Here is a 13328-nt window from a genome sequence, read left to right as displayed (position 1 = left end):
GTGTGTAAGGATATTTTAATATGATGTGACATGATAAGTTACTCCAGTGTTAATATACCAATCAGTAGATGAAAATTCTGGGATTTTATCACAAGTAGGCACAGATGAGAGAACTTTAGAATATACTTGTGAAATAGATGGTTGCCTTAAGGTTGTAGGACCATCAATGAAATTTGAGTCAAATGGACTAGGACATTAAATATCAAAATGTCCATTTCCGAGACAAATTTTACATTTTACTCGAGACCAATCAAGTCTTTTAGGAAATATATTTCCAGTATGACTAACGATGTGACAAATCTGACATCGGTCTGAACTTTACTTTTGACCTCTTTGATGTCGTTGAGTATTTGACATCTAAAGTAAAAATTACTTGTTCGGCGACAGCTGTTGGACGACGTCACAAGAAAGAGCTTCTACCTTGTGGTTGACGGTCGTGGAGAAAAACCACAGAGACAGAATCATTAAGGAAACTTTTTTTTTTGGAAGAGAAACACATAAATTAAGGAAGAGGAAAAAGAAAAAAGGGTTGTCGGTGGAAAAAATAGAGAAGAACAAGAAAATTAAAATACATAGGAAAGAAGAAGAGTCTTGAGGGGAAAAAAAATTAAAAAGGGTTCGTCATTTATTGGATCTCCGTCTCAAGAAGTTAAGGAAAGATAAAAAGAAATGATTTTAATATCATGTAGTAAGAAATAATATGAGAATAATAAAATTTATTATTCATTAATATTTATCCTAAGGATAATATAATATATAATGTTCAACAAATAATTTATTAATGGACCAATATAGCTTGTCATAGCCCTTCATTTCGGGGATGCCGCTGAATCGGAGACCGTTCCATGATCCCGCCCGCCACTTCTTGGTCGTCCCCGTCCAGAGGAATATCTCCGGGTAGCCATCCAAGTCCATCCCCATCGTGTATCCGCTCGGTGCCGGGTCGGTCTCGCTCGTCCACGCCGTGAGGTTGCGGTTCAGCCCACTCGTGAGGTTCCACCCCAGCTTCATGCCGGGGAGCAGGGTGTCCGTCGGGTAGTCGAAGCTCTGCCAAAATCTATCACTGCTACTACTTCCCGACTCCTGGATGACGAAGTTCCCATCATCGAGGAGCTGCGCCACCGGACTCGACAGGGACCCCGACGCGCTTAGGCTCGAGGAGGACCAGAGGACGGTGGAGTTCTTCGTCAGTGACGATGGTGAGCGATCCGTCGGCGGATAAGGAGAGGATTCCACGGCCGCTAGTGATGGGGCGCCCACTGTTTGCGACCCACACGACGGTCTGGACTGACACCTTGTAATACCATATGCCGACGTACCGTCTGCTGGAGCCGAAAAAACCCAACACGAAGGTTTGGCCCGCGGAGACAACGGTTGTGCCATTGTCGAAGAGTGGATGAGCGGGAGTTATGGTGTCAACTCCAATCCCACTGGTGTTGGTTATCGATACAAAGGTGGCAATAGCGATCAGGAGGAGGAGCCGAGGAGGCAGAGGAAGGAAGTGCCCGTGCAGAGGCTGCCGCTGAACATTCGCTCGAGTCCTCGACTCGAATTGGAAGCTGGGACTGGCATCAATGAACCTAGACATGGCACGGGCTATCGGCTCATAATTTGTTTATTAATTCAGTCAATTTTAATCCATATAGAATTTATGCATACGGCATCAGCCCCATTAATTTATGTGATTGCCTGTTCTAACTTCACTTCCTATACGTAGATTGAAAACTAAATAATTGGCGCTTTCCTGACGGGTTTTGGTGTGCGACACAGTAGTTTTTCTAGGAGATGTGAAGAAGCCTTTGGTGCTACAGTAGAATATTTAAATTATTATTCAGATATCTTCAGCTGCACATATTTTTCGATTTATTCTGTTGATACGTAGAAAAGTTTCGTAACGCAAGCTAGAGATTGCATTCGAATCCAAAGTAACTTGCAAAGATGTGATGGCAAAGTGGAAACACTTTAATTAGGGGTAGAGTAGACGGAATTAAATGGGTTGACTTTCGAACGCATAAATCAGGGCCAATATGTGGAGAGAAGGAAGAGCTGAAAGGTTTGACGTATGCATTAATGTTGCAGCCTATCCTCAAATTGATAAAATCTGAATGCTCAATTACATGTTTTTCTTATCTTAGGTTTGTTCAATCCTTAGGAGTTTTAAATAATTTTTTTTTATAATTTTAATATACCACATTAATATTATAAAAATTTATTGAAATATAGAGCTTTTTAAGTAAGATTTTTTATAGTCCAATTCATAGTGTATAGTTGCATGACTCCATATATATATTACATTAATTTTAAAATTAAAGGGTAGATTTAAGTTTACTCTTAGACATAAACTTTAAATCTCATTTTTATAATTATTCAAACTTTTTTTTATTCAACTATTTTTATTTTATAAACCTCTTATAAATCTTATCTAAGATGCCCTTAACTGTCGCAAGAGTATAAATTGATTGAGTAAACTAAATTTTGGAATTGCTTACGAGGTAGATAAGATTTGTTGGTCCAATTAATAAGACCATGGCCAACTCGACCTTGCTAGAGAAAGTGGACAAAAGCATCCTTCGGACGTTGACGGCCTACCTAATTGCGTTTTCTTGATTTGACTTTAAAGTTTAATCGAAGGGTGTGAGAAGCGCTGGTTAACTGAACAAAGCACGTTTCAGTTGGTTTTTTAGAGTTAAATCAAATTTTATTTAAAAATTTAGATGTTTTTATGTATATTAATATCATGTTTGTATGATAATGATGGAATATTGAGATAAAAGTAAGAATTATAGGAAATAAAAAAGTCGTTTTGAATCGGATTTTCGGTATATGGGTCGGGTTCGGTTGATCGGGTTGGTCGGGTTCGGGTTCGGTTGAGGGACCCAACCCGACCCGACCCACCCGAATTGACACCCCTACCTAATTGCGTTTTCTTGATTTGACTTTAAAGTTTAATCGAAGGGTGTGAGAAGCGCTGGTTAACTGAACAAAGCACGTTTCAGTTGGTCCCAACGTCGATTATTTGTACTTTATGGATGAGTAGTTATAAATCTTCGAATAATTACTAAATTAAACACTTAATTTCCATACGGACATATAACTAAAATACGAACACTCATTATGATTGACATATAGTATTTAACAATAAATGATGTTATAAAGCTAATCTGAAATTTCTCTTCTTGATGAGATGTAAAGAATGACAGCCTCTTGTTCTTCGGGACCAGAGTAATGAACTTCTATCAACAAATCTAGTCAAAACTTTAGACCATGAGAGCATGTAAATCCAATTTTTTTTTTTTTGGAAACAAAACAAAATCCAACAGAATGATGCGACAAGGGGAGAAAGTTGTCCGGCACTGTAGGTAGGTTCGCCAGACTGCGCTGCTACTTATTAGTTGATTATAAGTAGGAGATGACAAAGTGCCACGAACATTGCCTATCCCCATAATTCATTGGGTTTGGTTTAATGTTGGGCCAGTCATTTAGTGTGAAGCCCACGTAAACCAATAGAATCATATAAATATTATTTTAGACTTTTAAATAGATTTGTTTTTTATATTCTCATGATCCACCTCCTTAAGAGCATTCACAACGCTAATGCGTTATAACATCCATCACCTCATCAAAAGATATGAGGTCCATTACCACATACTCATTAAAACAATATATCTCTTTCACTCACATCCCTTTTAACATTAATATGGGCCCCACCATCCACTTATTCATCCCTTTTATTAGTTTTTTTAAATAATATTAAAATTTTAATAATTTAAAAAAGAAAAAAAATATTAAAAAATTAAGAGAGAGGGTGTTCAAACCTTTGAACACCCTCTCTCCTCTCTCTTGTGAGTGGGCATTAAAATGCTCACTCACAATGGAGAGGGGGTGTTAAATGGGTGTTATAACACTCATTTAACACCCCATTGTAGATGCTCTAAGTGGTCAATAAATCAAACATTCGTGAAAAACTTTAATAGTCGACTTGATAAAAGTTTATTTATATTCGTTTAGTACACACGATCGATTAAATAAACAAGTTTGAATAATTCGTTAAATTAATAGACAAACTTGAACACATATGTATTTGATTTGTTAAAGTTCTAAACAACGTTGGTGAACAATATTCATAAACAATGCTCGTGAACCATATCCGTTAATAAAACTCTTATCAATATGTTAAATAAATAAAAAAAACTTTTAAAATAAACAAACATGTTTGAATTATCAAACTCAATAATTAATCAAACAAATAAAAATTTCAAATAATCAAATAAGTTTGAATTGAGAGTTTAATAACATCTAAACGAACCAAGCTCAAGTCAAACTTGAATTAAAAACTCAACATCTAAATTAATTAAACTCAAGCCAAGCTCAAATTAAGCTCAAACACATTAAAAATAAACCAAGTCAAACTTGAACAATTATTTTAAAAACTTGATTCATTTGAGGCTCGACTCAGCCTGACTCGATTATCTTATCAAACAAGTTTGAATATCTCAAAATTTAGCTCGGTTTAACTTATTTGCAACCCTATTAGCACACTACAGGAGCAATCTAGCACAAGAAACTAATCTAAAGTCCACACTCAAGCCACAATATTTTATATCATGTCCTCTGCCTCGCTTTACCTACTCTCCTACAACCTCTGGTTGCTTGTTTTTATCAGGATTTCTATCTTCTTTCTCAATTCAACTTTTTTTCTTGGATAATTTTCGGTCCATGTTGCATACTATCTGAGAAAGTTAAAAAAATTTTGAGTTTTGTGCGACGATTAAGTATGTTCTTGGCTGTCCTTTCTGATAGTTCAAAATACTTCTTTGGGATGATCACTTGCCCTAAAGAACCTTTTTATTTATTACAGTTTTTCATTGTTTTATTTTATTTTCCGTCGATACCGTTTCATCTTACCCAGTAATTTTGTAGAAGTGAGTGTTTGTAATTTGATATCAAAATAAAAGTAATATTTGAAAAGTTGAATCTTTAACTCTATATTGATGGAAATAAGAATCCGATGCTTGGGTGAAGGAAGTGCTTCCAGTCGCTATCGAAATTTGTTAGGTTTGTGTCAACATCTTTAGGAGCTACAGACTCAATGTTTCTTCTTATTGCTACTGTTGTTTAGAGAATCTAATAGTCATTACTCATAGCTGCACAATTTTAGTATTATATTATTAACAACTTTATGATTTGACCACCAAATATTGATTATCAAATTCTTGTTTGCCATTCTCTTTTCCTTTCTTCTTGTTGTATCTTATTCAATAGCGACTTTAACACTTAGGAAGCATTCAGTACAACACTCTTTTTCTCAATCAATGAAACAACACTCTTTTTCTCGTTTATTGCAGGTACTTTCTAGGGTGGTTCAGGTAGGATAATGTTTGTAGTCCACTGCAGAATTTGTTACCAACCTTTGCCAATTAGCCATAACCAATCGAGTACAACGCCTGAGAAAAGACCTGCGATCAGAAAAACAACTAACAAGTTCCCCAATGCATTTTGTTCTGGACCCTGCATTATCACATGGATAGACAGCACATAAGAATTCATGAACAGAATGTGTGTGTATATATAATCATCTTGATTGATTAGTAATTACCTTGTATCCTTTTGGTGCTTCTGTAAGAACGCAAACAGTGAGGTAGCCATTGCTGATTCCTAAGACGGATGTCAACATTATCATCCACCCTTGATCTCCATGTTTGGCTGTGAAATAGAATGCTGGGATGAATAGGAAACGCAAGAGACTGGCAAATATGAGACCTTTCCTTGATATCAACTTGATCGGCTTCAGAAGAGGTACATATCTACCCACAAGGTCCCAGACATTGTACATGGCAATCAAAACGAGTGTATACCTGCATACGGAATGAGATTTATCGTTTTGTTTTTATGATAAGTCCCTCTTTCAATAGATAATGCTTGAGCACTTACCATGAACCCAAGCTGTGAGAACCTGTATCTTCGGCTAAGAAACCAGGGAAGATTGACAGTGTCACAACATATATCAGGAAGAGGTCGAGAGCATAATCAATATTTTGAACTAGCAGTTCTTTGTTACTTAAGCGCTCGAACTGCTTCGGATCCTCCATCGCCTGCAAATGCCATGATTCATTCACATCCGAGACAAACTAAACTGCTTACTGAAGACTGAAGTTAAGCAATGGCATCATGTTATTTAATTATGAATCTTACAGCTGCATCCTTTACTGATGATTGAATGCCTGCAGCAGCAAGGTCAGCTATAACTGTCATTGATCCTTCAGAAGCAGCCTTTGCTCGGTAGTATTTGACGATTGGTAATTTAGGAAACATAAATGCGTAGAGAAAGACGCAAAGTAGCTCAAAGAATGTTGAGATTGCAAGAAACAACACTGAAAAAAGAGAGATTTAGAGCTCTTGTTTAAGATAAGATAGTTCTTAATATATAAATCTACTTAGATTGTATGTATCATAAGTACTTGCTCCCTTGCGAAGACCATCATCTGAACTCTCAAATGCTGCTTTTGTGATTAATCTCAAAGCAGAAGTAAGAGTCCCAGAAGCTGCGAGCCCAGCCATGAAAGACTGCAGTAGTTATTTTAAGAAGAAAAAATTGTATTATTAATTAATCATACACACTGCTAGTGAACTAAGAAATCAGTTAGCCCAAGATGCTCACTTGAATAAACTCTGGGCACATTAAAGATAAATCACCAACCATTCCTCCTTGAGTGTAACCATCTGCTACACCAAATGCTCCACTCGCTATACATACACCAATGAAGATACCCAGCCCACCTTTACCAGATGTTGCTAAATCTAACTGTGCCCAATCAATGGTGAAATTGAATATAAAAATAAGCAGTTTGGAATAGGATGGTTTAGAATTAAAAAGTTGATCCCTGATACTAACCACAATTAGGCCAAGTGAACTTAAGAAGAAGAGCGAGTATCCTAACAGGTTTCGACGTCTAGTATTAAGTCTTGCTTCGTGATATGCTAGTATCATTGTTGTTCCAAGGGCAAAAGGTTGATAAACAAGCGTGAGCACTCTCGTTGGATGGTACCTCTGAAATAAAATGGAGGAATAATTAAAGCATCCTTTAAAAGGAATACTCTTATGCTAGATGAAAAAATGATTTCTTACCGGAAAGAGATAAGCATAATAATCCCCAATGGTCAACATGCTACTCCATGAGAAAAGGGATCCATTTCCAAGCAGCCAGGTTATAAACAGTGCAGTAAATCTTCCCTGTTTCAAATAAGAGTATCGTGAAATGATTAAATCAACTCAGTTATGGACTCGGTGTAAATTGTATTTGTAAGGAAGAACCTTCGTTTTGTCGAGTTCCCAGTTTTGCATGTGGTTACTCATGGCAGCTCCACTTCAACGGCTCCTGTAAATTGTGTTTTAAGCAAGACCCTTTAGAACTGACAATTCCATGAAAGCGTAATATAGAGAAAAGTAAACTCAACTTTATTGATTAGAAGATGAAATATTCAGAGGTATTTAAACTTCTTTTTAAAGGTCTCAATATGAACAAGAACTAATCTATCTCCTAATTTAGTTGATTCTCTTCGTGAAACAATATGATAAATACATAGTGGTTCAGAATCTTTGAAGGACATCAGATCCAAAAATAAAATAAAATTAACTTAAAAGGAATAAATAAAGACAAAAACAAAATAATTTTCTTCATCATCATGAATCCAACTTCCCTTCTAGGATGATCATAAGTATGATAGTATGACAATGCTTACCAGGAGCAAGATTGATCAATATAAACTGAAGCAAACCAAAGCCAACCAAAGCCATATGAAAACAAAGGATATGGATCTCTAAAGTTTTTCCCTCGCCAGCATTAAATCATGGTGAGGTACTGAGGTGCCCCGCTGTTTAGATTCCCAAGTAAATGGATTCCATTTTAAAGCCGTAATAAAATATTTTATGGAAAAAGGTTTCCAAGAGAGTCAATCTAGAGAAGGAAAAAATTGAACAGACCAGTATTTTTTAAAATAAAATGATCATAAGATTCCTTTTTATAGATTTCTAAAAATCAAATAGTCATAACCTTACCTTTCGTGATATTTTTCTAGATTTCTAAATTAAAATTTATCTATCTAAAGCCATATTCTTTCTATAATTCTAGCAAATTTAAAGTTGATCAGAATTTGAATTGGTCAATAAAAGTTATATTCTTTCTATATTTCTGTCTGAATCATAATTGGTGTACACACATGCGCAGTTGATCGGTGACCCTGTGTGAGCCCACACTGGACGCTTTGCTGAACGACGCTCATGCACCACTGAGCTGGATGCCTGTAAATGATCCGAGACCGAGTACTCCAAAGTAAAGTGATTCCAAGCGTCTGAATCATTTCCGGGCGCTGCCCACTCTCAGTCTTGCATTAGCGTTGCCCATGGGGCATTGCATAATATATCTGGGTTTAAGGAATAATATTTAGATTAAAAAAAATAAAAAAAATACACATTATACACACGGGGTATGCACCCCATAAGGTAAGTAGAGTAACAACTCTCCATATCTTACCCATATGTATTTCTTTTTTAACTTAAATACTATGACATAGAAACTAAACCCTAAATATATATATATATAGTAAATAGAAGTTATTTAGCAGTAAATACTAAACAACAGACAATATTTAAAATTGAATGGGTATGGCTTTCTTTTGTTTACTTTTGGGATGAATTTTACAACGAAATTAGATTAGTTGAAAATACCATATTTTATCGAAATACTGCAACGAATTTATATTTTTGTTGAAAATTTCCAACGAAAATATAAATTCATTGTAAATTTCCAACGAAACATTTTTTCATTGGAAATTTCCAACAAAAAGAAGAATTCGTTGGAAATTTCCAACGAAAATATAAATTCGTTAGAATTTCCAACGAATCATTTTTTCGTTGGAAATTTCCAACAAATTTTGATCTTCGTTGGAAATTTCCAACGAATTCTTCTTTTCGTTGGGAATTTCCAACGAATATGTATTTTCGTTGCGGAAATTGTATTTTGTAACTTTTGCAACAAATAATTATTTGTCACAAATCTATTTGCAACGAATGCGTTTTCTGTTACTAATTTGCGACAAATTTAGGGTTCGTTGCAGATTTTTCTATCGACATTTCCAACGAATATTTATTTTTGTTGCAAAATTTCTAACGATTTTTGCAACAAATATTGTTTTCGTTGCAAAATTTCCAACAAATTTTCAATTTTTCATCGCAAATTCTTGGGACGGCGTATTTGTAATGATTTTTCTCGTCTCAATTCAGGCCCGGCCCTGGAGGAGGGCCATCCTGGGCGATGGCCCTGGGCCTTCAGTTTTGGGGGGCCCAAAAATTTTTTTTAAAAAATATTATGTTTAAATTTTAATAGGTGTAGTGCAGGATTAGATTTAGGATTTTTCTTCCGCCGCCTACACCTCTGTTGTGCGATGAAGAACTCGCCGCGATGCCCCCTGCTGGCTGCTGCCTTCGGCTTCACCTGCGCCTACGAGAAAGAGCCAAAGAGGACTCAAAAGATAAGTCTTCTCCTCCTTTTCTATTTGAAATTTTCTATCCCTATCGCATCTCTTCTTCTCCTTTCGCTCACGGCTTGTCTTCAACGGCTATTTCTGTCACATCTCTTCTTCTCCAATTCTCCTTTCAAATCTATGTCACTTCTCAAGATTTTTTTTACCGTTATTTTTGTATCCACAGAGATTATAAATACAGATCATTGAATTAGATTTTTCATTGTGAACTAGTAAACTGTGAGCTCTGCTTTGGTTGTCTACTTGTTTGTTGTCGTTGTGAAAAAATTGAAGACTTGCTCTTGGTTAGTTGGTTGTATACTTGTATGCAACTAAGCAAATGATTTAATTGTAAGCTTCTCAAAGTGCTGCTTTTCTTTACTGAGCTAATGATTTAATTGTCTTTTTTCAACTATACATCTAAACTTTGTTTCTGCTTCAAACGATTTTTGCATTACTTGCTGCAGAAATAGCATTAAAATCTGCAACATTAAAATCTGCAGAATTAAAATCTGCAGCATTAAAATCTGTAGAATTAAAATCTGCTTCAAATGATTTTTGCATTACTTGCTGGCTTGCTATAGAAATGGCATTAAAATAGCTATAGAAATGATTTTTGCATTACTTGTTGGCTTGCTATAGAAATGGCATTAAAATCTGTAGCATAGTTAAGATCTACAGCATAATTGTCTTTCTTCAACTATACATCTAAACTTTGTTTCTGCTTCAAACGATTTTTGCATTACTTGCTGCAGAAATAGCATTAAAATCTGCAGAATTAAAATCTGCAGCATTAAAATCTGTAGAATTAAAATCTGCTTCAAATGATTTTTGCATTACTTGCTGGCTTGCTATAGAAATGACATTAAAATCTGCAGCATAGTTACTAGTGATTAGGAACTAGTTAATAAGGCCAAAGAGAAGTCTCACTATGATGTTGTCTAATGTACTTAACAAGCTAATTTTGAACTGCTAATTTATATCGTGTGTTTTATCTCTAGTATCCACTTTCTTGTGAGCTTCTCAAGGTACTGTTTTTCTTTACTCACTTGAAAAATTGCTCTTGGTTGTATGCAGCTAAGCTAATGATTCAATTAGTCAACTCATATTGATCATGCATACATTGTATGCAGTTACAAGAAAAACTGGTTGCATTTTGCATATTTGTTATTTGTTAACTCAGATATCCATAGTGTAAATGACAATGTGCAATGGATATAGTTGGACTTATAGTTGAAAACTTAATATAAAAATTTAGCACAAACAAAGTTTGGACTTGATCTTAGGATGTTAGAATGATTACAAAATAACTCTCCTTTCAAATGGAAATGAAATGCTAAGTCTGTTGGTACAATGATACACTTAAGTGGCCAAGTTTTATTTAACTGAATTACTTATTTTAATGTGTTTTACAAAGGGTGTTATTTCTATGCGCTTGAACTTGTGTGGTTATAATTAGTATTGTTGTTTCTTTAAGTACCATAATTTTACTAATTAGTTTTAATTTGATAATGATTTGATTTTCTTTTAACAGGTGTTGTCTAACGAGGTGCTTAACTTAACGACCTAGGACATTTCCATTAATATTGAAAACTATCATATTCCAGGTGCTATTATTCCTTTACTAGTGAAATAATTTGAATTATTATTTTTTTTGTAATTGTTGTGGTTTTGTACATTATAATATGTTGCCTAAAAAACATCTTTCTGGATGTGAGAAAAGGAAAAAAAGAAAAAAATTAGAACAATTGACTGAATCACAAAGAGGTGCTATTAATAAATTCTTTATTAAAAGTTCTCATGATAATGCACAAAATTCAACTATGATTGTGAATGATGTAGATGAGTGTAATGAGATTCACGATGTTAATGAAGAAAGGGAAATTTTGAGTGAGCATGAAAATGTTATAAATAGGGTAGATAATGAGAATATTAACATTGATGAACAATTTATTTCTTCACTTGATATATATGATCCAAGAAATTGGGATAATCTTGATAACAATGCACGTGATATTTTAGTTGAAAAAGGGCCTATAAGAGAAATGAATATTGTATATCCTTTGGACGATACTTCTAGGCATTTTTCTTGTGCTCATTATTCTAGACATTTAAGTAATGGAGAAATAAGAGACCGAAAGTGGTTGGTTTATAGTAAATATGTAGATAAAGTTTATTGCTTTTGTTGCAAGTTGTTTAAATCTGAAAATAATAGAAGTTCATTAGCAAAGGATGGATTTAGAGATTGGAAACATCTTAGTGAACGACTTAAAGAACATGAAAATACTATTGAACATATAACTAACATGAACACTTGGAATGAATTAAAAATGCGATTAGATAAAAATCTAACAATTGATAAAGACTTACAACGAGAAATTTCTAAAGAAAAAGAGCGTTGGAGACAAGTTATAACAAGAATAATAGCAACTGTAAAATGTCTTTCTAAACGTTGTTTGGCTTTTCGAGGATCTAATGAAAAACTTTATCAAGACAATAATGAAAATTTTTTGGGGTTGATTGAAATGATTGCTGAATTTGATTATGTGATGCAAGATCATATTAGACGTATTCAAAGTAATGAAATTCATTATCATTACCTAGGTCATAAAATTCAGAATGAGTTGATTTCTATTTTAGCTAATAATGTTAAAAGTGTTATCATTAATAAAATTAAAGAAGCAAAATATTTTTCAATAATTCTTGATTGTACCCCAGATATAAGTCATCAAGAACAAATGACTTTTATAGTACGATGTGTTAATATGTCAGGTAATAAAGTGAAAATAGAGGAGTACTTTTTAGAGTTTCTAAAAGTAGATGATACATCTGGTTTAGGACTTTTTAACGAATTACAAAATGTGTTAAAATCACTTGATCTTAGTATCGAAAATATTAGAGGTCAAGGTTATGATAATGGTTCCAATATGAAAGGAAAACACCAAGGAGTTCAAAAGAGGTTACTTGAAATAAATCCAAGAGCGTTGTACATGCCATGTGCTTGTCATAGTCTTAATCTAACTCTTAGTGATATGGCACATTCTTGTGTTAAAGCTGTTTCTTTTTTTGGAGTAGTGCAACGCATATATACATTATTTTCAAGTTCTCCTAAGAGATGGAAAATTTTACTTAATAATGTGAAGGGATTAACCGTCAAATCTTTGTCGAATACTCGTTGGGAAAGTCGTATTAAAAGTGTTCAAGCTATTAGATTTCAAATTGTGGAAGTGAGAGCAGCTTTACTTGAATTAAATAATATTTGTGATGATGCAAAGTCGATAAGTGAAGCTGAAAGTTTAGCTAATTCAATCGAAAAATTTGAATTTTTACTTGGTATGGTAATTTGGTATGATATCTTATTTGCTATAAATATGGTGAGTAAGAAATTACAATCAAAATCTATGTGTATAGACTCTGCCATGAAACAATTAGAAGGTGTAATCTCATTTTTTGAAAAGTATAGGAATGATGGTTATGCTGCAAGTTTGACTATTTCTAAGAGTCTTGCATTAGATATGAATATTGAGCCAATATTTACAACAAAGCGCCGTATTTTTAGGAAAAGACAATTTAATGAAAGAGAAGATGATGAAGTTTCACTATCATTAGAAGAGTCTTTTAGAATTGATTATTTTATTGTTGTTGTGGACATGGCAATTGCTTCTTTAAAATGTAGATTCGAGCAAATGAAAACCTTTGAAAATATATTTGGCTTTTTATTTGATTCAAAAACATTAAGAACTTTGAATGATGATGAATTAAGAAAATATTGTGTCAATTTAAAATCTACTCTAACTCATGACAACTCA

At 34.2% G+C, this 13328-nt stretch overlaps 2 protein-coding genes across 2 annotated transcripts; both read right to left on the bottom strand.

Annotated features, from left to right (window-relative positions):
* Positions 1-738: 738 nt before the first annotated feature.
* LOC122015590 (receptor-like serine/threonine-protein kinase SD1-8) lies at positions 739-1383 on the bottom strand. Its single transcript, XM_042572563.1, has one exon. It carries the CDS (start codon positions 1381-1383, stop codon positions 739-741), a length of 645 nt encoding a protein of 214 aa, XP_042428497.1.
* A 3842-nt stretch (positions 1384-5225) lies between these two features.
* On the bottom strand, positions 5226-7971 carry LOC122015445 (equilibrative nucleotide transporter 3-like). Its single transcript, XM_042572323.1, has 10 exons — positions 7741-7971; positions 7313-7376; positions 7127-7231; positions 6893-7048; positions 6659-6802; positions 6459-6564; positions 6193-6371; positions 5932-6092; positions 5597-5855; positions 5226-5508 (listed from the first exon to the last, which is right to left on the bottom strand). The coding sequence occupies exons 2-10, from the start codon at positions 7352-7354 to the stop codon at positions 5401-5403; spliced, it is 1260 nt and encodes a 419-aa protein (XP_042428257.1). The 5' UTR covers positions 7355-7376; positions 7741-7971; the 3' UTR covers positions 5226-5400.
* Positions 7972-13328: the final 5357 nt, after the last annotated feature.

The sequence above is a fragment of the Zingiber officinale genome, chromosome 8B, assembly GCF_018446385.1.
Source record: "Zingiber officinale cultivar Zhangliang chromosome 8B, Zo_v1.1, whole genome shotgun sequence".
Taxonomy (NCBI): domain Eukaryota; kingdom Viridiplantae; phylum Streptophyta; class Magnoliopsida; order Zingiberales; family Zingiberaceae; genus Zingiber; species Zingiber officinale.
This window is presented reverse-complemented; position numbering and strand designations above follow the sequence as displayed.

Excerpts from the sequence above, each read along its gene's own strand:
- LOC122015590 (XM_042572563.1), bottom strand. The coding sequence starts at position 1,383 with ATGGCACAACCGTTGTCTCCGCGGGCCAAACCTTCGTGTTGGGTTTTT.
- LOC122015445 (XM_042572323.1), bottom strand. The coding sequence starts at position 7,354 with ATGAGTAACCACATGCAAAACTGGGAACTCGACAAAACGAAG. Across the intron at positions 5,856-5,931 it reads TCTCACAGCTTGGGTTCATG|GTATACACTCGTTTTGATTG; the intron begins GTAAGTGCTCAA and ends TTCCGTATGCAG. Across the intron at positions 5,509-5,596 it reads AAGCACCAAAAGGATACAAG|GGTCCAGAACAAAATGCATT; the intron begins GTAATTACTAAT and ends GTGATAATGCAG.